At 41.5% G+C, this 25,036-nt stretch overlaps 1 protein-coding gene across 6 annotated transcripts in view; it reads left to right on the plus strand.

Annotated features, from left to right (window-relative positions):
- The window catches only part of KNTC1 (kinetochore associated 1), an 80,574-nt gene that overhangs the window by 52,580 nt on the left and 2,958 nt on the right, over nucleotides 1-25,036 (plus strand). For 5 of the 6 annotated variants that reach the window (XM_048821899.2, XM_075120073.1, XM_075120075.1 and 2 more), the window contains 20 exons: nucleotides 333-449; nucleotides 1,713-1,822; nucleotides 2,054-2,264; nucleotides 2,836-2,925; nucleotides 3,279-3,450; nucleotides 3,868-3,926; nucleotides 4,084-4,300; nucleotides 6,403-6,476; nucleotides 7,487-7,697; nucleotides 7,805-7,914; nucleotides 8,642-8,688; nucleotides 9,829-9,907; nucleotides 10,648-10,766; nucleotides 13,512-13,647; nucleotides 17,569-17,664; nucleotides 19,223-19,279; nucleotides 19,885-19,939; nucleotides 20,031-20,094; nucleotides 23,022-23,151; nucleotides 23,917-24,006. In XM_048821899.2, coding sequence (XP_048677856.2) covers nucleotides 333-449; nucleotides 1,713-1,822; nucleotides 2,054-2,264; nucleotides 2,836-2,925; nucleotides 3,279-3,450; nucleotides 3,868-3,926; nucleotides 4,084-4,300; nucleotides 6,403-6,476; nucleotides 7,487-7,697; nucleotides 7,805-7,914; nucleotides 8,642-8,688; nucleotides 9,829-9,907; nucleotides 10,648-10,766; nucleotides 13,512-13,647; nucleotides 17,569-17,664; nucleotides 19,223-19,279; nucleotides 19,885-19,939; nucleotides 20,031-20,094; nucleotides 23,022-23,151; nucleotides 23,917-24,006 — 2,244 coding nt within the window. Of the gene's footprint in view, nucleotides 1-332; nucleotides 450-1,712; nucleotides 1,823-2,053; nucleotides 2,265-2,835; nucleotides 2,926-3,278; nucleotides 3,451-3,867; nucleotides 3,927-4,083; nucleotides 4,301-6,402; nucleotides 6,477-7,486; nucleotides 7,698-7,804; nucleotides 7,915-8,641; nucleotides 8,689-9,828; nucleotides 9,908-10,647; nucleotides 10,767-13,511; nucleotides 13,648-17,568; nucleotides 17,665-19,222; nucleotides 19,280-19,884; nucleotides 19,940-20,030; nucleotides 20,095-23,021; nucleotides 23,152-23,916; nucleotides 24,007-25,036 lie in introns of those variants that run through there. The other variant, XM_048821900.2, reaches the window with a different exon arrangement.

A 25,036-nucleotide genomic window follows, 5' to 3' on the forward strand; every position in this document is an offset into this window, starting at 1 on the left:
GGCCTTGAGGTAAGGAAGAAGGGAAGGATTAAAAGATAACATGGCAATGGGAAAAGAGAAGGAAAGAGTGACAGAGAATATGTGTATTTTAAAAAAAAACAGAGTTATGTTTTAGGAGTTTCTAGTGACATCTCATTCTATCTGAACTCTGTTCTTAATGTAAAGAAGAGGAGGTAGGGATTATTATTCTCATTTTCCAGATTGGGAAACTGAAATACAGAATTTATGGCTTGCACAAGGTCATGCAGTGACCTAGATTTCAAGATTTCCAGTTTTCTAGGCACTAGACCATGCTTTTTAATTCACACTTTTTTTTTTTTTTTTTTTTTAAGGCAGTAGCTCTGGTTGGAGCGCAGCTTGCTAGTCACTATGGTGAAGCAGGAGAGACACAAAAATTTGAGGAATTAATTACTGATGCAGAGTGGGGTATCCAGTTTGGTAAACTTGGTGTGAGTATACTTTTAAATGTTTTAATCAGTTACATTCTTAATTTAAAATGCCAATATACTGCTTTTCATGGACACACGTATCATTCAGGATGTGCACTGAACTTAAATTTGTGGCAAATTTACCACTTTGAAGGACCCATGCAAGAATCTTGCTTAAATACTTTACTGAATGGGGCCCATGGTAATGAGGTTCTAGCACTTCTAGGCAAACTTCTAAGTTCTAGGCAAACTTTTTGGCCTGAGGGCCACATTGGGTTTCCAAAATTGTATGGAGGGCTGGTTAGGGAAGGCTGTGTCTCCCCAAACAGCCAGGCGTGGCCCAGCCCCCGCCTCCTATCTGACCTACACTACCCGCTTCTCTCCCCCTGACGGCTCCCCCAGGACTCCTGCCCCATCCAACCCCCCCTGTCCCCTGACGGCCCCCCTGAGACTCCTGCCCCATCCAACCCCCCCTGTCCCCTGACGGCCCCCCCCGGACTCCTACCCCATCCACCACCCCCTGCTCCCTGTCCCCTGACCACCCCCGGATCCCTCCACCCCTGACTGCCCCCTGCTGCCCCATCCAACCCCCCCTCTCATTCCTGACTTTCCCCCCGGAACTCCTGCCCCATCCAACCACCCCTTCTCCTTGTCCCCTGACTGCCCCCAGAACCCCTGCCTCTGACTGCCGCCCGTCACCCCATCCAACCCCCCCCTCCTTCCTGAGTGCCCCCCCGGAACCCCTGCCCCATCCAACCTCCCTGTTCCCCGCCCTCTGACCACCCCGACCCCATCCACACCCCCGATCTCTGACCACCACCCCAACTGCCCTACCCTCTATCCAACCCCCCTGCTCCCTGCCCCCTTACCGCGCTGCCTGGAGTACCAGAGGCTGGCAGCGCTACAGTCATGCCACCCAGAATGCCAGGTCAGGCCATGACTCTGCAGCTGCGCTGCCAGGCCACCCAGAGCGTTGTGTCAGCGGCGCAGCGCGCTGAGGCTGCGGAGGAGGGAGAACAGCAGGGGAGAGGCTGGGGGCTAGCCTCTCGGGCCAGGAGCTCAGGGGCCAAGCAGGAGCGTTCCGCAGGTCTGATGTGGCCCGCAGGCCATAGTTTGCCCACCTCTGTTCTAGCACCACTTCTTCTGGAGCTCAAACAAACAGAAGTTAACTGTTAGAATAGAAGAGTACAAATGAGTAATACCAAGCATATTGAAAATAATTCCTTGATTGTGGAAGAATATTTAAAGCACCATTACTAGACTACCCCTTTTTTGTATCTGCAGATTTCTTTCCAGACTGTATTTAGGCAGCCATCAGTAAGAAAGAAAGAACTCATAAGAACCCTGGTACAGAATCCGAATGTAGACACAGACCTTATATTGAAATACTGCAGGTAATATCTGAAGCAAGTCAAAATTGTGTTATTGCTGCCATAATAAGTAATGTGTTTATATGATTGTTTCAATTTAAATATCGGCTGTTTATGAATAAACAAACTCGAAAAACAACTGTCCACCTTTGTAAAATGCAGTATGAGTAATTCTGGCTGTTGTGAATTTATTCATAATGAAATCCACACCCTAATCATGCCAATTTAAAATGAAAACATTTTCTCCCTTTTCAGAACTTTCATGTTGGACAGTGATGCAGCACTGCAGCTTTGCATTGAAACACTCCTTCTCCAGAGTGCTAATGCAAATCAAGTTGAAGGAGACTCTGCAGGGGATACTGTGAAGCAGCCTCATTCCACACTACTGGCCAAATCAGTAAAAATAATTCCTTTACTGAAAAGCACAAAAGACCTGGTCATTAGCCTCAGTGGAATACTGCACAAGGTAAAACAGTTAAAAGCACGCATGTCACTTCAAACACTACTTTCATAGCTATCCTCTCACTCTGATGAATGTGGCTATTTTAAGAACTGCATTTAGATCTTTGTTACTGCTGTTAATGTTTTGTTAGTTTAATTAAGAAAATACTGCAAGAGACAATGTGTTAGAGTTTCCTCTTTTTTTTCCCTCTCTCTCTCCCCCTTCTCCCTATTGATTGAAAATAAAACAAAACAAAAAAAAACCTAGAAATTCTTCAAAAGTTTCAATTAAAAATATACATTTACTTGAGTGTATCCTGGGAGCTTACTCTCTTTTCTTCTTTCTGTTTGTTCATTACTGACATAATTTGGCCTCTCTGGAATGCCATGACCACTTTGTAAGGTTTTGAGATTATGGTATATGAGTAGTGATCTAATTTTCTAGAATGGAAGTAATAAATGCCAGAAGTAAATAAGAAGGTGCTTTGAAGCGCTCAGGTTCTTCATCATTATGTGTATCTAGTTGAAAATAAAATTTGAAAAACCATGAAGACTGAATTTTATCAGTTCTTTTCTTGTTTTGTTTCTTGGAACAGCTTGATCCATATGACTATGAAACTATAGAAAATGTCCTGAGAGTGATACAAAGAGCTGATGAAAATAGCACAAGTATCCAGCTTAACCAGGTACAATTAAAAATAAGCCACTGGTACTTTGTTTACAACTTCTAGCTCAATCTTTGTTTATTTATATAGTTTTAAACTAATTGAAACATAGATTCTTGCATAACTCCATTTGCCTATCTCCACTGGCATCAGTTGGAGTTGCATGTTTGTAGAGAGGGCAAAATACATTCAACTAAACAGTGAAGTGTAGCTGTTTCTCAGCAAAGGCTCACAAGGGGGGAAAAAACACTATAGCTATACAATAATCCTGGCAAAAAATATTCCCAAAACTTGTGGGCAGATGTTGAGGCCATTTTTTTACTTCAGAAAAATACAGTAGTTATGTAACTTTTCTTCCTGTTTTTTTCTTCTAGGCTTTGAGCTTATTGAAACACCTGGAATCCTATAAAAGAACTTCCCCTCCTGTGGATCTGGAACACCAATATATTTTAGAGCATGTGATTTCCCTATCTCCAGCTGCTCAAACCAGGCTTCCTTTTCATTTGATATTCTTTAGAACCACGCAGTGTTTCTGGAGTATTATATGTATGATCAGTATTCTAGCTATCTGTGTTTATATACAGTCCCCCTCATTGTACTATCTTAAAACCTCACAGATGTACAATCTTTAATGTATTTATCCTTCCAACACTCCTAGGAAGAACTGTTGCCCCCCTTTTACAGAGTGGGAAGCTGTGGCACAGAGAAACTAAGGGTCATTTTGACTGCAGTGGAGCTATGACAATTTATACCAACTGAGGACCTGCCCACAAGTGACCTATCCAAGGTTACACAGGGCGTGTATAAAGGAGGAGGGAATTTACACCCTAATCAGAGAATCATCCTTCCTCTCATCAATAGATTCCTACATCTAGCAAAAAATTGAAATTACTTCATTTCTTAGGGGGAAATTATATTGGGATAGTGTGACTTTTTCTAGATCATTGTCTGATTTTCTTACAGCTGCAGAGCTTACTGAGGAGTCTTTCCCAACTCTTCTCTTGATTTCCAAACTAATGAAGGTAAAGCTGTGCCTCTGTCTAGGGGAATTTTTATTTCAGAATCATTCACTCTTTTCCTGAGGGAAAAAAGCATTGTTTTTTCTTTTGAGTGTTGTTGGCCTCATTGTATACATATCAGACTTAATCAATTTTTAACCTGCACCTGATACTCTTCTAGGTTTCACTGGATACCCTATATATGTCGGCAGCCAGGCATGTCTTTGAAAAAAAATTGAAGCCAAAGGTATTTGAACTGACAAAAGCTGGATGTTCATCAGTGATTAACAAGGAAACTACTAAAACAGTGCAAACCATTCAATCCTACCTGCTATCCATAGTTAATCCAGAATGGGCTGTAGCTATTGCTCACAAGATTGCACAAGAACTTCCAACAGGTATGGTGTGCATGTGTTTGGGGTTTTTTTGTTTTAGGTTTGATGGGGGGTTTTTTGGTTTGGGAGGTGAGGGGGGAATGAGATGGGCAACTTTCTAGTTTTGCTTCTAACATCATCTGTGTAGCATTTTTGGAGGTTAACCTACATCTAGCCTCCCCAAATAATTTACCATTTTTGTTCCTAAACCTAGTCTGGGAAAAATGGAAAGATGCCAGTTGCTGAATATAGGTGGAGGTGATGTTTTACATGTTGTTTATTTGTTAATAAACATTTATGTTGTCATGCCATAACTTTGAATGGCACTTCAAAGGTTTTTTTGTTTTGTTCGTTTTTTAACCATGTTTCAAACCTGTCAGAATGTGACTGGCCACAATGAAAGAAGTAAGTCCAGCTCCCCTCCACCAGAGCAGGTGCCCCCATTTGGTCAATTGAGAAGGCAGGCAACACCTGGTGGTTGTAAAGGATCAGGGAGAGATCCAATGAGGGGAAGTCCCTGAAGGAAGTCAGGAGAGAGAGTCCTAGTGAGTCAGTGCTGACTGGTTCAGACAGAAAGGGCAGATGATTGCTGCCAGGAGACTGAAAGGTACTGGAAGGATGTAGAAAGTGTTTCCTGGGGGAAAGGCTGAAGGCAGGAGAGCAGCAAGAGGGATTTGTTGGCTGGCATCCCCATGCGTGAGAGCCAGGGGAGCAGTGGAGGAGCCTACCTGCTGACCTCTCCAGGGTTGGAGAGCTGGACCCAGAGGACCCATGAGACGGCCAGAGGAGTGAGGGATGCTCTCCTGGTAAAGATGATCTCCCAGCAGAGAGCCTGTGGGGGTTCCTACAGGGAGGGGAGCAGAGTTGTACGTCATCTGGAAGGGCTAGGATGGCTGTCCTGAAAGTGGGAAGGAAGTGAATGGACAAGGCCACCGAGGTGTGGCAGAAGACACCAGGGTTCCGCAAAGATGCTTCCCAGAAGGGATGTTGTGATGGTTCCCACTGGGAAGAGTGGAAGTATACACCAGCTGGAAGGGCTGGGGTGGCCATCTTGGTATAAGGACGGGAGAAAACTTACGGAGTTCAGGGCTGTGGTGGAGAGCTAGGGTGTGGTGAGAGACACCAGGGTTGTGTGTTTCATGTACTGTTCAGACTACGCTGGGGAATGATTAGGGAAAGCAGAGACTGCTAGAAATGAGCAGAGTCCTGAGATCTGGCACTGAGACTCCAGCTAGGAAGGGCTGGGAGTAGTCTGCTAAGGAGGAGAGCCCCTGAACAAGCAGGGGAATGACAGCTCTCCAGGCAGAAAAGCCTAGGGGTAGGAAGAGGAACATTTGTTTGTGGGGCTGTAATTTGTGACTTTGAGTTTTTGTTTGAGTTTATTTTCAGTAAAAGAAACCCAGGCTCCCAGGAGGGGTTTTTTGACCACAGAAAAAGTAGAGTCTGTGTAAGGGGCCCTGAAGGAGGGAAATAGAGGCAGGATGTCGTAGAGTGATCTCTGACCCTAAGAGTCCTCAACATAAATGAGACCAGACAAAGTAAAGGGGTAGAGGAAAAAAGGGACAAGGGTTACATAAATCAGTGAGAGTCTTCTTTGTGTTCTGATATTTTGAAGTCAAGACTGAGGTGGAGTGGCAGATGCAGAAGTGGAAGTCAGTGGTGGGAAGCAAAGTGAAAAGTTACATTTTGGGAAGAGTTAGAGACTTATCTTGCTATTAAATTTCTGTCAGGTTAGGGTTGTTCACAGGATTTAAACAAGTATAAGGCTAAAAAGCTAAAATCTGGTACTGGTTACTTACCAGAGTAATTTCAAGTCATAGTTTTTAGAGTCTTGAAAGTAAATATTCCAGCAGCCCTAAAGTGTTAAAACAATGAACTTGCTTCTCATTTATGTTTTAGCTATACATGTAAGATAATTTTCCATCTTTTCTTGCTAAGGAAAACTGATTGAAAACTAGATCAAGAAAACCTTAACAGTTAGCTTGTAAACATTTTCTTAATATTCTAAACTAAATGCTTTTGAACCCCAAGAGAAGGGAGCAAAACATTTTAAACAGGTGGCTCTATGTACCATAGAAGGGATTTATGAAAACATATTTATCATTCTTTACTGTTTTCTTTTTAAGGGCCTGACCAGATTCAGGCATTGAAATTCTGTCTCTATTTAGCTGAGAAATGGCTAACGAATACTACAACCAAGGTAATGACACCAGATCCACAGGACATACCTGAATATATAGAAATGATAATTTTTATGTTTTTTGTTTTGTTGAAATTTGGATTATAAAGTGTGCATCATATCAAACCACCAAAGACTTTTTTCATTCAAATTAAAAAAAACTCCACAGTATAAACAATAAATCCCTTTTTATATGAAGTGCACCAATGGAAAGTGACTGGAAAAAAATTGCATCTACAACAGAATTACTCTCTCTGTTCAGTTGTCATTTATCTGTTATTTTCTAACAAATATGGGTTGTGGGTTGGTTTTTTGACTCTTTGGGGGAGCCAGGGGGGGATTCTCATACTTTGCTATGAGCGAATGAGCTGGATTCTATTAATAAACAGATTAATTTCGTTCCAATTACAGAACCTTTACTGCTGATAGATTCTTTCTAGCATGCACATCCCTAACTCGACTCTCAGATTCCAGGCTGAATTTCTGGGCCGGCAGTTGGGGACAGAGGAGGGAGGGGGAAACTTGCTGTGGAGTCACTGAGACAATGAACATAAAACATCACGATGACATTTTTCGAAAATTCACATCTCTGATTAGAACCACGCTTAAATTGAAGGTTTATTATGCTTGCTAGGCTTATAGCTGAACCCAAGTTTTCTTCAGCTTTATCCAAACTCTTTCCCATAATGTTTCTTATCTACTATTACATATAGACATATCACTTTTGCTGGCTTTTCCACAGTGCTCATTATTGTCCAAGGGCATTGGCAATGAATAATATCATTAAAATACTGTTACTGTTACATTCCTAGCAGCTGCTCCAGAGAGCTGTCTCTCTGCTTGGCACATAAAGGTCTAGAAACTCGGATGGAAATACTACAAAAGCAACAGGCTTTATACACTAGTTACATGTTCAACTGTTACATCAGACTGAATGTTATGGTGAATAGTCAACATTTTTTTTTCCCAAGCCTCTAAATGGAAGGAAGTTTATTTAGATTTGTTACAAATGTCCCTATTTTTTGATAAAGGATGAATCGCATGAAAAAGCTGAAGTACTGCTGAAGAAGTTACGTATGCAGTACAAGAGATCAGCCACAGAAACTGTGCTAATAACCCACAAATTAAGCACTGCAGAGCATCTAAAACTTACTGGAAAGCCAGCAAATCTTATTGCTTTACTCTATGAGCACAGCAGCATAAACCAAAGGATTCAAAATCCAACCAGCCGAGATTATCCAGGTTAGTAAACTTTCTCTAGTAAATTTCTGAGGGGCTACATGGGTATAATTTACAAATGAATCTTGATGAGGAGTTTTAAAATACATTTGCATTTTCTATATATGTAGATATTCATGCAGCAGCTAAGGAAATAGCTGAAATTAACAACTTGGATATGAACAAAATCTGGGATAAATTGCTTGAAAAATGGCTGTGTCCAAATATACCAACAGATGAAGTAAGTAGGAAATTCATGAGGGAATGAGCTTTATATTTTATAGAAAACTATTATTCTCAGCTCCTCACAAACCAGGGTTGTGAGCATTGAGAAGATAGAGCTGTGCAGATGTATCTAAAACAGACTTCAGACCAACTTCATTTCAATGTCTTTTTAGGTCTTTCCTGATGAGAACAATTTGAAATAGCTTTCCTTGTACTCTGTATAGGGATCAGGACCCTCATTTTCTGGTCTGGCTGTTAGTTGTCTTTAGTGCAGATCTCAGGAAACGTAGAGAATAGTAAAGATGGCTTTACACATCCTTGATCTTGGAGCCAGCTTGGGGGTAATTCAGCTCCCAGTGCAAGTTAGAGCAGTGTTGGGGTTCATTGTCCAATACTCTGTACTGTATGTCCATCCTAAGCAAATGGATGGACAGGGAAAAGGAATGACAGACCCTTAGCTTCAACATTCCGTGTCTCCAAAACAGCAGTCAGCAAAGTGAGGAGTAATTAGCACTTGATGAAGGGATAGCATATATTATGGAGCAACAAGGGGTAGAGCAGAAGAGGAATTGTGACAGTCAAAAATTTATTTCCAGTGCTCCTTCTGGGGTGGCACAGTTATGCACAGTCCCTTACACAGGATTTGAATAAAGGCTCAATCTAGCCCTTGAATGATTTTTCCCCTTCAAAACCTGCAAGTTCAAATAATTCCATAACTACTTTTATCCACTTCTGCTTTATAGAAAACTCAAAGTTTTGGGGATGTACAGGAAGATGAAGAACTCAGGAGGTATGTTTGTCTTCTGATATATAGTCAATTTTTGTTAACTTAGGTTTTAATGAGTTTTGGCTTCCCAGCAGATAAAACACAATACTCAGGCAAAACTCCCATTGGCTGTAATGGGATGCTGGCGTAGGGAAGGAATGTAGTATTGGGCCCACAGTGCTGTTGTGGTTTTAAACATGATCCTGCTGCCCTGCTAAACATCCAGGTGGATGCTGTAGATTAATTGATGATAATGTGCGGAAATAGGCTGTATGTTAGATTGGGCTGAACAGATGGTGAAGGGTTCATATTTCGCTATTCCACCTGGAAGCAGGCAGGGCACACCCTGACTGTTTTGTAGAAGCAATGCACACATTGCTCTATCCAAGGACAAGGGCTAGATATGAACCATGAGAACTTGATTGTTGGGACAGCAACTGTGGGAAGCTTTCTTAGCCTGGGCTCAAGGCCTGAGAACCAGGATTGTAGTAGATAAAGGATGGTAAATAAGTATAGTAATCAACGTCATACATTCCTTTGTGTATCTTTTTGCAGTAGCAGTGTGTAATGCTTAGGGGGGAGAAATATAATAAAAGGAGAAGGTGGAAGGCGGGGGGGGGCAGAACAGCCCATCTCAGCTGACCAGCCTGCTTGCTTGCATAAAGCTGTGTTCTGTCTCATCATTGAACCGCCACAAGATGGCACTTTCATATAGCTACTTCATTACAAGTTACAAAAGCTAAATTGTTGCCTCTTACAAATTAGTTTTGAGCAGGTTTTAAAGATTACCACATTGTGCAAAATCAGAGTGGGCAGTCATTGTTCTCTAAACACCAGGGAAATGGAAAAGAACTATGTTGCACATCTTGTATTATCCCATCAGTATTTTCTCTGAACATAAGGCTTGAATCTTCAGATACTTATTCCCTCAGGTAGTCCCATTCATAATGAAACTACATGTGAGATTAAGCACTATGCATGGAAGTAAGGGTTTCCATGACTGGGCCCACAGTTTTGTCGTCATGTACATTGTAGGGCAGTGTTAATCCATATCTCATATTGGTAGTAAAATATATTTGTATGGAATAAAATGAATATGCTGCATTATAATGCAAAGGCTATGCAATGCTGTACTTTTACGAAAGAGAAATGATTTTTTTTCAGAGTTATATATCTACTTCAACCACGCCCAATGGATTACAGCTCAAGAATGCTTTTTGCAATTACAACATCTGCCACATCTGTAAGTTTAGAGACGACTTTAAAAAAAACACTTAGTGATTTCCCATCTTTATTATACTTTAATAAATCTGTTGAAAGGAATTGGTGTTAATTATGAGGCTTTGTAACTTGCTTTAGCATATGCACATAAATTATTCAGTTTTATACTTAATAATTTCTCTTTTGGTGTGAAATCCTGATTTCATTGAAGTCAATGTGAGTTTTGCCACTAACTTCATTCGTGGCCAGGATTTCACCCTTGAACTCCAGGACTTTGAATTATTGCTGATTGAACTTGCCTTTGGGTGGTATTAGGACTAACTTTAAGAGCACTTAATATAGGTAGCTTTATAGTGCACTAAGCTATTGGCTCATGTTTGCTTAGTGGAGGAGGGGAACTCCAACCCAACAGTTAAAACAACTGTGGTTCCTTCTCCACTTTACAAGAGCCAGCAGTCCATGCAAATTTTAAAAAAACAACCAATACAACAGGCCATAACTATTTAATCTTTACTGTTACATTCTAAAAGCCTGGAAAATCAGATGGGCCCAGCAGTGTGCCTTGAAGTTCAACAAATAGTTTAACTGGACAACAAATTCTTATAGGTTGAAAGGAAACCTGTCCAGGTTAATCTGCACAACATTTGTGCTAAACAGAGCCCATGAATGTTAGACTGAATATGTAAATTATTTAAAAAATCCTGTTTTGTTACTATTCAGCAAATAGGTGTACTTTACCAAGAACCATATTTTCTCTTTCAGCCTATTGGTGTGAACCAGTTGACATTTGCCCAGAGAAGCAGAGCTCTTAAGTGTCTGATCTACTTAGCAGATGCAGATACGGTTGAATCACTGTTTAAGAAACCCATTGAGAAAGTAAAGTAAGCTGAATTTTCTTCCGTATTAGAAAATATTCCAATTAAATCCAAATATGCTTCCATAAACCTCTTAGGACAGAAGTGTTTTTGTTTTTTATTTGAGGGGAAGTACTTTTGTTGATTTTTTTATTAATTATTATTATTTTGCCTTCCTTTTTCTCCTCCATTTTTTAACTTATTTCAAAAGTACACACTTTGTCTTCTTGCATGTATTATATATACAATACTGCATAATAATAGTGCCCATTTTTTACTCTGAAAGTGATTGAGAAATTTCTATGTCTATGCTCGGCCATGAAGCCGATTTTAACTACTTTCTTTGTATAGATTATGGTTATTTCCATGATATTTGAAGTATTTCCTCTTACCATCTATGGGCCTTATGTTCAGAGTCCCTTTAGGAGTCTTGTCTTGGGTACACACCTTCTCTTTAGTCAATAGACACTAAATTTGGGCATCTTGGGAGGATATTTGCCTCTGCAGAAAAATTATGAATAATTGTAATTCTTTTAAGGTATTATCTCCTATAGAGCCATGCTCTCCAACTCCTCTTGAGAATTTGGATTGTGGATTTCTTTTATAATTAATCTGGGGCAAGGGCCCATTTTATCCATAGAAAACTATGTCTAAAATGCATAATGCTGTGCACTACATGTGTCTGTGTAATTCTATTCATCTCTGTGTGAGAGTCAGATTCTAATGTAAGAGTTACAGTAAGTTTTTAGTCACTAGTGATATTTTGAACTACCCATCCTTCTGTGACATGTTCCTCTGGTATTATCTGGACCGGTGACCTACTAGGTCACTCCAATTCTTGACTCTGGGAGCCAGCCTTACCCTGCTCTGCTGTGAGAATCCCCACTCCTAGGCTGTTCATGCATAGCCTCTGGCATGTAAGCTGCTTCTTGGATTGTGCAACTGAATGACACTAGCCAATATCTCTGACACAACCCTTGGAACCTCCATTTTGCAGTGCCCAGTTATGCCCACTGGACGCTGCAAACTTACGAGTTCATCAATTTAACAAAGAAATTGATATGCACCAGGCTTGTTATCCCAAAGGGAGCCTCTGACACGCTTCAAACCAAATGCACTGCTTCAGGTAGAATAAACAAACAAATTTATTAACTATTGTGGCAAATTGCTGGCACTACTATGATGGGTCCCGCGCTTTCTCTTCTTGTGGGGGAGGTTCAGGGCGCCATTTTTCACCCCTGATCTGGGGTATTAACTGTCCCACTAGTATCCCAGAGAAGGGGGGTGGAGAGGGAGGGACCCGGGCCTGCCCTCTACTCCAGATCCCAGCCCAGGGGCCCTAGGGATAGTGGCAAACCACTTGAACTAGTGATTCCTTCCCCTTTCCTTCTCTGGCCCTTCAGCTTGTGGGGCTTCCTACCCTCTCTCTCTGCTTGGGCCAGGTTTCTCCCAACCCCTTGTGTCTGAGGAGTCCCTCTACTCTGCACAAGCCGGGTTTCCCTTTACCTAGGGTCTTGGTCTTCTGGCCCGCCACAGCACTTCTCCAAACTCTCCTCTGCTTCCCTCCTAATTGTTCTCCTTCAGACTGCTCTCTGCTCCAACACCAAATCACTCTGCTTCAACTCCTCCCAACTGTCTGATTGAAGCAGGGGGGTTTTATCAGGTGACTGGCTTCAGGTGCTCTAATTAATCTATAGCAACCTCTCTTCCCTCTACAGGGAATAAGGCTCTTATCATCATGGGGCTTACATATCTCCCCTCTATCACCCTCCTGATGCCCTCTGGCCATGCTGTATCACACTATAAAGACAGATTTTAAGTGATTATAAGTCAAAATATAACAAGTCAGATTTGGTCAAATGAAATAAAAGCAAAGCGCATTCTAAGCTGATCTTAACACTTTCAGTGTCCTTACGCACTTAGATGCTTCTCACCACAGGCTGGCTGGTTGCTCTTCAGCCAGGCTCTCCCCTTTGATCAGCACTTCAGTTGCTTGGTATGGTGTCTGGAGACGTAGATGGAAGAGAGAGAGAGAGCATGACAAAGTCTCTCTCTTTTATCATGTCCCTCTTCCCTCTTGGCTTCCCCCCCCTCCCCCCCCCCCCCCCCCCCCGTTCAGAGTCAGGTGAGCATTACCTCATCACAGTTCCAAACTGACCAAAGGAAGCGAGCGGGGTGTCTCCCTCAAGAGTCTAACAGATTCCTTTGTTGCTGCCTAGGCCAGCGTCCTTTGTTCCTGTGAGGCTGGGCTGGGCTTGTCCCATACCTACCCTGACGAGGTGTGAACTGCCTCTCTGCTCTTGGAGAGTTTTTGCCTGGGCTTGCTTTAAAACCATGAGGATACATTTTCAGCCTCATAACTATATACATGAAATTATAACCTATAACATTACTGTAACAATTACTATAATATCACTATAACAACCATGCTCAGGTCATCATGAGGCTTCTGAAGACACCTAACATGACAGACTTTGCACTGGATACCACACAATCATTTTATAAAGATGAACCTGGGGGTGTAGGGTGTTCCCCCGAGGTACATAGCGTCACACCTTCTCATTGTGCAGTATTTGGTTAATTCAGAGAAAAATGTTGTGTTCAATAAACTTGCTTTCATAAGACTATAGTTGATATTGGTACTGTCTCTTATTTTTTTAATCATTAGTGAATTAAATTAGCTTTATTCTAAACTTGAATCTAACTGGTAAGAACTACATGGATTATAAAACAGCTGTCACTATAAGTATCACAACTCTTCTGTTTTTGCAGATATTTTCTACAATGCTTCATTTATCTGGCAGAGTTTGAAACATTGAACATTCCATACACCTATGAATCCTTTCACAGGAGTCCTAAAGAAGGAATGATTAAGGGACTGTGGAAAAACCATAGCCACGAACCCACGGTATGATTAAGAAGAGACAGTAAATTTGATGGTGTATATGTGTGAATAATTATATTATACATTTTGTGTGTGTGCGCATGCCTACATGCTGCATGTTTTGTATATTTTTAGGTTTTAGTTGCTTGTTGATATTTTTTTAAAAGGCCTTGAAAAATATACATAATTTCACAATATAAAAACCTATTCTATTTTAATGGTACAAATATCAAAGGATGACAGGTGCATACCTTTTGAGCAACTGTTAGTTATCTGACTATGCTAAATTGGCAGTGGAGCCTTAGCTATACCCTGTGACACACTTCATTTTGAATTGTTTGTTTTACATCCAGTGATTTGCTGCATTAAAATATCCAGTACTGCATTTATAACTTTAAAAAGTTGAGTTAATAAATATCTGAGGATAAGACAGAGAGGCAAGTTTCTATGGAGAAATTATTACTTGTGTAGAAAGGACACTATCCTACTGAGGAAAGTTTCAATGACAATACTTCTGTTTTTATACCCATAAGATGGAAATGGTCAGATCTTCAGCAGAGGGGCATAGTTCAAAATATGGAAATAAGAGAACAAACGGGGTAACGGAAGAAACACTAACACATCAAATAAAATGTGGGGATTTTTAAACATGCTAACATCCTGCTTGTGTATCTAAACCAGCTTTGGGGATATATCTGGCCTTTCAGGAGAAAAGTCTGTATAAGACCACTAACCTCTCTAAAACAGTGGTTCCCAAACTTTAACAGCCCGCGAACCCCTTTCACTAAATTGTGAAATCTTGTGAACCCACTCCTAAAAATTAATGGTTTCAGAGTAGCAGCCGTGTTAGTCTGTATTCGCAAAAAGAAAAGGAGTACTTGTGGCACCAATTTATTTGAGCATAAGCTTTCATGAGCTACAGCTCACTTCATCAGATGCATAAAGTGGAAAATGCAGTGAGGATGTTTTATACACACAGACCATGAAAAAATGGGTGTTTATCACTTCAAAAGTATTTTCCACTTTATGCATCCGATGAAGTGAGCTGTAGCTCACGAAAGCTTATCTCAAATAAATTGGTTAGTCTCTAAGGTGCCACAAGTACTCCTTTTCTTTTTTCTAAAAATGAATATTTCCAGGGATTTAAGTTTAAATTTCCTCAGTGAGCTGGATGCGCTTGCTTTGCTTTGCATAGCTCTTGGAAGTCCAGAACCACTGGCGAAAGATAAAGTCTCAGGTCTGGTTCGGCATCAAGTCTGTTTCTGTATTTGGTTTTCAGATGTGCATACGAGGAAAACGCTTTCTCGCATAAGTATGTTGTTGAAAATGGTAACAAAACTGCAGCAGATTTTTCTGCCAGAAGGGGGTACTCGTTTCTTAAACGCAGCCAAAAGTTGATCAATGACAGATTTCTGAAACTCCTCTTTCAGTTCGTAATCACAGGAGATCTCACTCAATTTCTCTTTTTCCTCAGTGTTCAATATCTGTGTTGAGAAAGTGGTATCATCAAAAGGGGTGCGAATCCAGTCATTATTGCCTGACACAGCTGGAAAGTATTCCCTGAAAGTCCTTTTAGGTGTGCAGTTATATTGGTTTTAGTGCACTGAACCAACTGAAGTTTATGTTCTGCCAGGAATTCATGAAGATTACTAAAATGCTCAGTTTGATTGTTTTCCAAACAACTTTCCCAGAACTGCAACTTCTTTATCATGGATTCAACTCGCCTTTGCACATTGAAAACAGTTATATTGAGGTCTTGAAGAGATAAATTTGGTCATTAATTCTTGAGAAAATATCTGCTAAATAAGCTAAGCTCTGGAGCCAGACATTATTTTCCATACAGCTGGCAAGCTGGAAAGGGTGGCTGTTGAAAAAAAAACTAGGATTTCCGTTCTAAGCTCAAACAAGCGCACAAGGATTTTGCACCATGAGAGCCATCTAACTTCAGTATGGGTCAACAGACAATTGTGTATACTACCCATTTCTTCACAAAGTATGTGAAATATTCTGGATTTGTTGGCCGCGATTTTATGAAATTCACCATTTTCATTCTATTGTCCAGCACTTCCTTCAGTCCCTCAGGCACGTGTTTTGTTGCAAGGGCTTGTCTATAGATGCTACAATGAGTCCAAGAGACTTTTGATGCAACCTTTTTTGTTCGCGCTACAAATCCAGTATACTTCCCCACCATTGATGTGGCCCCATCAGTGCAAATGCCCAGGCAACGAGACCAATCTATTTCATTTTCTTGAAAATATGCATTAGTCAGATTGAAGATATCTTCTCCAGTTGTACGTTCTTCCAGTGGTCGGCAAAACAAGTCTTCTTCAACGATACCATCATTCACATAATGTACAAACAGTAGCAAAATAGCTAGATTATCTACATCAGTTGATTCATCCAACTGTGTAGCATAATATAGACTATCGTTCATTCTATGTACAATTGTGGTCTCTACATTATTTGACATGTCATTAATTCTTCGTGATAACGTATTATTGGACAAAGGTACCATGTCAATCCTTTTTGCAGCCTTTTCTCCGAGTATGCAATGAACTACGTTTTTTATACATGGACCAATCAAGCTCTCTGCTATGGTATGGGCTTCTGATGCTTTTGCTATTTGGTAGCTCACGCAGTGTGACACTTCAAGTGCATTTTCATTACCAGTACTTTCTTTGGATATAAAACTGGTAATTTCACTTTTCCTCTCAGCTAATTTTCGCTTGAAAAAATTAACAGGCTTGTCAAGTTGTGCAGGATGCCTAGTTTCTAAATGGCGCCGAAGTAGAGAAGGTTTGAGGCTGCTGTTTGCTAGAACATCACCACAAATCACACAGTGGTTTTGGACATTCTTGATTACCAATGCATGTAAAGCCATATTTTATATAATCATCATCATATTTTCTTTTCTTTGTAAGTGACTTTCCAGGACCATCATGATCATTAGACTTAGATTTTTCCACAGTGTGGACTTGAGGAAACACTAGATGATTCTTGCATCTTTACACTTTCCATTTTCAGCCACTTATCCATTGAACTTGTGTACAAAAGTTCTAATAAAAATATCACAGAGAGACTGCTAACAACCAACAAACTAGAAAATGAGACGATTCACTTAAGTCTCACTGAAGCAAAACAGCACTCCAGAGACAATAACAATTACTGAGGCACCTTAACACTGCAACACTGGCTACAGTGTGCTTCTGGCTGGTTTGGCTCGCAAACAGCTTTTCTTCCGCCACGAGGTCTGTCCCTACAAGGGTGCCCTGCGAGGGACAAATTAGCTTGGACCACCCCCACGTACAGTGTGGTCCCTGTTCACTCTGCCCTGGATGCCAGTTCCCCTGTCTGACAAGGACCGGGGTCCGAGCTGCCACGTGCGCGGCGGGGGTCTCAGCTGCCACCCTGCTCACCGCAGGGCTCAGGCTACTGGCCCCGCGCCAGAGTCTGGGCTGCCACCTTCACACTCCGTGGGGCTCCTGCTACTGGACTCCGTTGACCACCCCGGGCAGCTGAGCTCCACTGAGCTCGGGCTGCAGGTCCCGCTGACCGCCAGAGCTCGGGCTGCCGGCCCCAACTGTCCTGCCCCGCTCTTCCTGGGGCTCAGGCTCCCAGCCCCATGCGGAGCGCTGGGGTTCGGGCTGCCGGCTCCCCCGGCAGGGGGCAGGGCTCAGGTTGCCAGCCCCAACTGCCTGGCCCTGCTCTTCCTGGGGCTTGGGCTGTCTGCCCTACAACCGGGTCCTACCTGCTGCCTCCAGTGCCCGGGGTCCTCTGGCCGCCATTAGTGAAATTTTTCTGGCGAACTCCCTGTAACGTTCTGCAAATCCCCTGGGGTTTATAACTCTACCTAGAAAACTAAAATAACTCTATCTTAGAATCCTCTGTAGTTTTCTAGGTAATGTAGTTTAATGAAATAATTCAATTTGTCTTGTTTTGCTTTAGGCTGCCAGACTGGTGACTGAACTTAGTTTAGAATATAAAGTGTATGATCCTCAACTTTGGAGTGGCTTACTGCAGAAACTACTTGGTTTCAATATGGTAAGGAACTTCTAGGTAATATTTGAAACATACTGTTCTTTAGGGACATTAAAGAGATGCTGCATTGGGGCAACTGTGTATGCAAGCAAATGCAAAACAAACACACACTAGGAACGTCAGCTTCTGATTGCTAAACAGTGAAATTAAAATGCATGTTATACAAACTTACTGGGCTTGTTTAGGCAACAGTTGGCGTGCTGCAAGCTGGGGTATAAATTTACATGACACTAACATGCTGCACACTAACTTTCCATGCGGACCCTGCTACTGTGCTCTAACAGTTCCCTAGTGCTCTTTGATGTGTGCTTATTTCAAAGTGGAATACATCGAAGTGCACTAAGGAACTTTTTAGTGCACAGAGGCAGGGGCAACACAGCTAGCTAGCATGTAGCATCTGTAGATATACATCTCAGCATGCCACACCATCTCTCTAGATCAGAGATGAGCAAAGTACGGCCTGCGGGCCAGATTCAGCCGCTCAGAGCTTTGGATCCAGCCTGCACAATGGCCACCCCCGTGGCACTGCAGGCCTCGCGCCACTCCAGGAAGCAGCCGGCACCACATCCCTGCGGTCCGTGGGGGAGGGGGCACAGAGAGCTCTGCACACTGCTCTTGCCTGTGGGTACCTCCCCCGAAGCTCCCATTGGCCAGGAACAGGGAACCGCAGCGCCACGGGGGTGGCAATCCCGCCAGCCGGATATGGAGCCTGAACCCCTCCCGCACCCCAACTCCCTGCCCTGAGCCTGCTGCCTGCACCTCAGCCCCCTTCCCTGAATCGTCTCCTGCACACCGCACCCCTCCTGCACCACTGCCCTGAGCCCCCTCCCACACTGTGCACCCCCCCTGTGCCCCAACTCCCTTCCCTGAGCCCTCTTGTACACCCCCCCCAGCGCTCCTCTGCCCCAACCCCTTGCCCTGAGGCCCTTCCTGCACATCACATCCCCTCCCATTCTCCGTACTCCCTCCCGCACCCCAACCCCCTGCCCTACATTCGTGGCTCTGCAAGCAATTTCCCCACCCAGATGTGGCCCTCAGGCCAAAAGGTTGCCCACCACTGGTCTAGATATAAGCCCACTGTGGGTTATTGCTGTCTTATCTGTGACTGATTATTTTTTTGTGCTGTTGGCAGTGAGAATTTTTAAAGCTTCAGGGGTTTTTGTATTTGTTTTTTAACTTATTGTGTGAAAACTTGAGCAGAACAGTTCAAGATCTACATTATGAATTTTGGAAAATGACTCCTTTCAAAGTTAGTTGTAGGAGTCCAAATCATATATGATGATGATAATGAGGAAAAGAATTTCAGTACAGTATATACACCACCAGACACAGACATATAATTGATAAAATGTTACATTCAACTTATTGAAATGCAGGATACATTGATGATAACATTCTTAATTTTGTAATACAAAATATTAACGTTTGCTTGGGTTGTCCAATTTAGGAACTGCAAATTCACAATTTAATGTCAAGAGCATAAATATGATTTTATCCTGTAGGTTCTTGTGTAAATCTACAAAATACTAAGACATTTTGTACTGGAATAATTGTTTTTCAGATTCATTATCTCAGGAAAGTTTTGATAGCAATTACTGGGGTTCCTTCATTATGGCAGGTATGTAAATCTCTTATGAATCTGCTCTGCGCCCCAGTTCCTCATCTAAAATAGTATAAGGATACTTACTTTCCTTTTTGCAAACAGTTTTGTCATCTGTTGATGGAAAGTGCTAGACATAAGTACTCCATAATAAATGGTACCAGATTTTATTGCTGTTAAATGTAATCGTTATTTTCTACTGTACTGTAAGGTTGTATCATTTCTTCCTTCATCAGACCCTTATTTTGAGGGATTTGTAAATTGGTGGTAACATTATTTTGTCTAGGTCAATCCTGCAAAGTCAGGAGTATGGTAAAGACTAACTAGGAGGTCTGATACTTAGAGATTTATTTAGTGTCTGATGCCATTGCCTCTGGGAGCCATGGAGTTTAAAAAGAAAAATATAGGGATTAGACACTAACCTCAGAAGGTAGACATCCAAGAACCCAGTGTTCAAAATCTTACAGCTTAAATTCTATAATTTAGAATATAGTACTGGATATTACCTTAGTCCAAAGTTGAGTTGTTGTTTTAAAAAAATGAATTTGACAATTCCCAAAATTCCATATTGTGCTGGCTTGTGAATGTTATGGATGTTTTAAAAATCTATTTACTTTCAATAGATTCCTAACTTTAGCCGAGCTTGGAGAAGTGTAATTCTGGCACCATTTCTTGCAGGTAGGTTTATCCTTAGCTCTTTCATGCTTGTGTAATACTTTAGCAGTACTGTGTTTTAGTTTGTCAATATCTCCTTTCTTTTTTTTCTCAGCTTCTTGTCCACCAAGTCCTAAGCAGTTAGAGGCATGCTGTGAATGTTTTGTGGTTCTACTGAAGTAAGTAAATGTTACATCCTGCATTTGGTTGGAAGATTGGAGGTGGGAAATACTGTGTGAGAGATTCTTACCCCTCCTCCAACCCTTTGCACCTGGTAAAAGGCTAAATCAATGTAAAGAAACTCTAAAAGCCCTGGATCTGACTGGGGGAAACCCCTGTGGTGCAGGAACTAAGATAGACAGCCCCCTTTTCCGCAGGTTTTTGCAGGGCAGGGCCCAGTACATAGTGCTGTAGATTCTTGGCAGCACTGCTGTCCGTAGGCAGCCAGGGACAGGTGCTAAAAGTTAGACAGCCACTCACGGCATCTGAATTACACCAGGGCCTGCTCCAGCCCCTGGAGAAGCCCAGTATCTGGACAATCCAACAGTCACTTAAAGCCACTTAGCCACCCTGTCCCTTCCACTGGGCTGTGAGTTCTGTGCTGCCTTTAGAGGCACATCACACAATCTCACTCTAAAAGTGCAATTAATCATAAAAAATGTTTACAGAGCATGAAGTGCGTGAGAAACTTCCCAGACCGTTAGTTTATAGCACTAAAAAAATCATGTTGATTTATATTCTTATAGCGAATAAACATGACATTTTAAAGTATTAGCACTCATAATCAAACACAGAGATAGATATACACAAAGTTAATCTATCCAGAATCGAATTGTATCTGCATAAATGGTTCGTTCTCCCTCATTTGTATCAGTCTACATTCTAATGAAGTCCTACAACTTTGCCACAGCTAATTGTAGAAATTCTTGTGGCAACTTCAACAAAATAGTACCTAGCTCTGTTTAAAGGCAGTATGTTTACTTATGGAAGTGTGCTTGCTTATGCTCAGTAGTAATTCTGTCTTGCATTTGTAACTACTAACTTGGCAGAAGATACAATAGCACAGTGGTTCTCAACTTTATGTTACCCCGGGACCCCTAAACTTAAATAGATAAATCCGCAGACCCCCAACTCCTCCCTCCTTAATTTGTTTCTTTCACATTACTTTAATAGTTATCACAAATATTACTTTAGAGAAATTATTTGAACAGATCAACAAAAAAACACAGCAAATTAAAATACTGACCGCTTACCTGATACTAATGATAAATTACAACATTGCTAGGTGATATATAGAGGTATTTGGGGGGATGCTGGAGGCATGACCCTCATACCCCCACACAGTTGCCTGGGGTAGGGACCAATCAGTTCACGGACTTCCTTGATTGTACCAGTGGGCCCCTAAGGGTCTGCGAAGCTCTGCAATAGCAGTACTTGTCTAAATACATGAGCAGCACAAAAGAGAGGAGATTCAAGCCATGGTTCTAACTTAGATCACTGGTATATGTAGTTATACTATATATTAGAACAATATTCTAGGCAGAGCTGATATTAATGCTTAATTTACACTTAAGGTTGCCCGACACTTCCCATTGTCAGATCCTGTTTTCATTTGCTTTAACTCTGCCAAACTTTAACTATTCAGGCTGAAATTTCCCATGCTGGGTATGTGCCTTAAAGTCTCAGCCAAAATGGTTCAGCTATTTCTGAGAGTACGATTAGGGGAAAACGCATTGTTTTGCTCATGTTCAAAACATTTTTAAGACGCTCTAGTGCTTGCATGCTTTGGCTTTCATGGGCTTTTAAATTTAGCAGGAAAGCAGTCCTCCTAGCATCAGGTATGTGCCTTTTGCCCTCTCTGTGAACATATGTCCAGATTTGCCCAAGTTTTAATCCCCTGGAAAAAATCCTAGTTCACACATACTCAGATTTGTTTGGCAGTTAAATTCTCTAAAGATTCTGTCTGCATTGAGCATGCTTCAGATCAGAGGTGCTAGGGCTCAGCAGGATCTTTTTCCCCAATTGTTCCTCCCAGCTGCCGAGCACCTGACCTGAAAGCAGGAAGACTCTCCTGTGCTCTGCCACTTTTCTGGTGCTACGGCATTGTGGAGGAGGAGGAAAAAGAAGCAGCCACACAAGAATGCAGAGGGGTGAGAAATGGCACAGGGAAGAGCCTATAACCACTAGAATCCACTGCTCTGTAGAATCGGGAATTGAATGCAGAAGTCCTCAGTCTCCACGTTCCCCTGGTGTCAGCAAATAGCTGTGAAATCCAGTGGCAAAATGTTTCATCCCCATTTAGTGAATGGTCCACATAGAGAATATCAGCCTACTGCTTTTACTAGTTACTCCCACTAGCTCCTGTGGTACCGGTCTGTGCCATGGAACTAATGTTCTGACCTCTACTGATGACCCATGCTGGGGGTCAGAATAGCTTCACATGATAGCATAGATTTTTTTGGGTTTTGTGGGGTTTTTTTTACTCCATTACACACAAATTATGTTTGACTTTGCAACCTTAATGTTCTTTTACCAGTTTTTTAAAATGCAATATATTATAATGTATGGGGGTCAAGATATACAATAAATATTGGTGTGACTACATTTTTAATTATGTGGATTAGTATTTGAGGGATACAAGCAAAAAGTGACATAAGGAAGGGGAGGGGAATGCGTATTTGGCTTTTCCCCTCTTGCAGACATTGTTAAAAAAGCATTCTTACCTGACAGAGACATGATGCTGTTTTGGTAACCTCCCTAATTTGCCCCCATTAACTTCTGAATTTGCAGCATGTTATTGATCTAATAATACCTGACTGAAGCAGCAAATGCTATTTAACAACTTATTTCTGTTAATTCACTGGAGAAATGCGGGGTAGCAGGGCACATTAGCATGGACTGTGTGCTCCCTTCCTCTGGCTGCAAGCTGAGTGAGACAACAACTGCACTTAATATTTGTTAACTGCGAATATAAAAATATCCTTTTTAAGCAACTAGTGAATAGAGTAGGTACAAAGCCATGCAACCCTGGAATTAATACAAGCTTTCTCTCAAAAATCTGAAGTAAAGGATAAGTATATTAATTAAGACACCTCCCCATCTGAAGGTGTCCTGTTCTAGGTGATCTAGATATACTTGGAATTGCAAGGCAATATGCACAGTTGGACCTTACAGCTTTTGCTCTGGGATGCTTGCTGCTGATTCCCCAGACTGAGAAGAGAGAGCAACAGATTCAGGTAAGCAAGTGGTTTACGTTTCTATGCACCTGAGCTTGCAAAAAAGCAGTGTGATTATCATGGGACTGGTCCCATGTAAGCTATAGTGCTGTGAAGCCTTAGTTCAGACAAACTTGTTTGCCATAATTTTTAAAACTTGTAATCCGTCTAATAGTTTAGTTTCCTTAATATGAGACACTTGACACCTTTGCCTCTCTTTAGAATGAACATTTGATGTGAGCATCTCACATATTGTGACCCACACCTTTTCTTTGCATTAAAGCTGTGTCCCAGCTGCCAATTTGTATCTTCACTATTCCCTTCTCTCAGCATTTGCTCCTACGGAGTAAAGGAGGAGGATGGAGTGAAAGCTTCATGGGGTCCTGCATGCTGCTCCTACAACTACGAAGATAGCACTGGCAGTACTAATAGATGCATTTTTAATTTATCTATGCATATGGCACAATATTAATTTGTGAATACATCTACAAGCCATCCAAGGTTTAGTTTGTCTACATTTTACAAATGCTTGTCTATTTTTAGTTTCACAAATTTAATTGTATTTGTATTTCTTTATGCAATATTTTTGTATTTCTTTATGCAATTCTTTTGTGGAGAGAGAAATTCCTTGGCTCAGTTTCCCACAATGGGGTAAATCCAGACTGTTAACCGCAAGTGTATAATAAATTCTACTGTAGAACATGTTGCAGGAGTTAATAAAAACAAAAGAGAATTTGTAGACTATAAAATTCTGCATATCTTTAACATCAAACGAATTTTTCCAAGGGTTTCCTATCTTCATGTAACCCAGAGACTGTCCTTCAGCAAGTAGATGAACACATGAACACTGGTGAGGTAGCAAGCTTTGCATCACAGGTAAAAAACTAATGTAATCTCCTAATTCATAGACTTTAAGAGGAGAAAGGGCCATTAGACCATCTAGTCTGACCTGTGTATCTCAGGCTATTAACTTTCACCCAGTTATTCCTATGTTGAGCCCAATAAAGTGTCTGGCTAAAGCCTATTTTCTAGAAAGGTATCCAGTCTTGATTTTGAAGACAGCAAGAGATGGAGAATCCCACCACTTCCACTGGGAGTTTGTTCCAGTGGTTAGTCACTCTGTTAAACTTGTGCCCTATTTCTAGGTTGAATTTGTCTGGCTTCTGCTTCTAGCCATTGGTTTCTGTTATGCCTTCTCTGCTAGATTAAAGGAGCCCTTTAGTACCCAGTGTTCTTACCTCGTGAAGGGATTATACACTAATCAAGTCACCTCAATTTTTCTTTTTGATAAACTAACCAGACTAAGCTCTTTAACTCTCACTGTAAGGCATTTTCTCCAGCCTTGGAATCATTTTTGCAGTTCTACTGCACCCTGTTCAATTGTTTGTTTGTGTGTTTTTTAAGGTGTAGACACCAGAACCTTATGCATTATTCCAGAAGCGGTCACACCAATGTCATACAGAAAGATTACCTCCCTACTCATTTCTCCCTCATTTACACATCCAAGGATTGTACCAGCCCTTTTTGCCACCGTTCAGCAAGTTATCCTTGATTAATAAGATGGTGACAAAGAAAAACAAGTTTGATGCACAGAGGGACACTGTTAGTACGCTTTGTCCATTATCAAAATAAGTCAGTAGCAGTTGTAAGGAAATAAATTTTTGCAGTCTGTTAATTATTCTGTAATTGACTTGCTGACTGTGGTTACACAATCCTGTTCTGCAGCACACTCCATGTACAGAGAGCAGCACTGTTTGAAGAATAGCTAACTGTCAAATCAATAGTATGCTACTAACTAGACACAGCAAGGCTCTAACCAAACAAAACTGCTAATAACAGCCCAATACTGTTTTTCTGGCTGTGTCTGACTCACTGTAGGTGAGTTTTTAACTTAATGTTTCCCTAT

This window comes from Caretta caretta, chromosome 15 (assembly GCF_965140235.1).
Source record: "Caretta caretta isolate rCarCar2 chromosome 15, rCarCar1.hap1, whole genome shotgun sequence".
Taxonomy (NCBI): Eukaryota; Metazoa; Chordata; order Testudines; family Cheloniidae; genus Caretta; species Caretta caretta.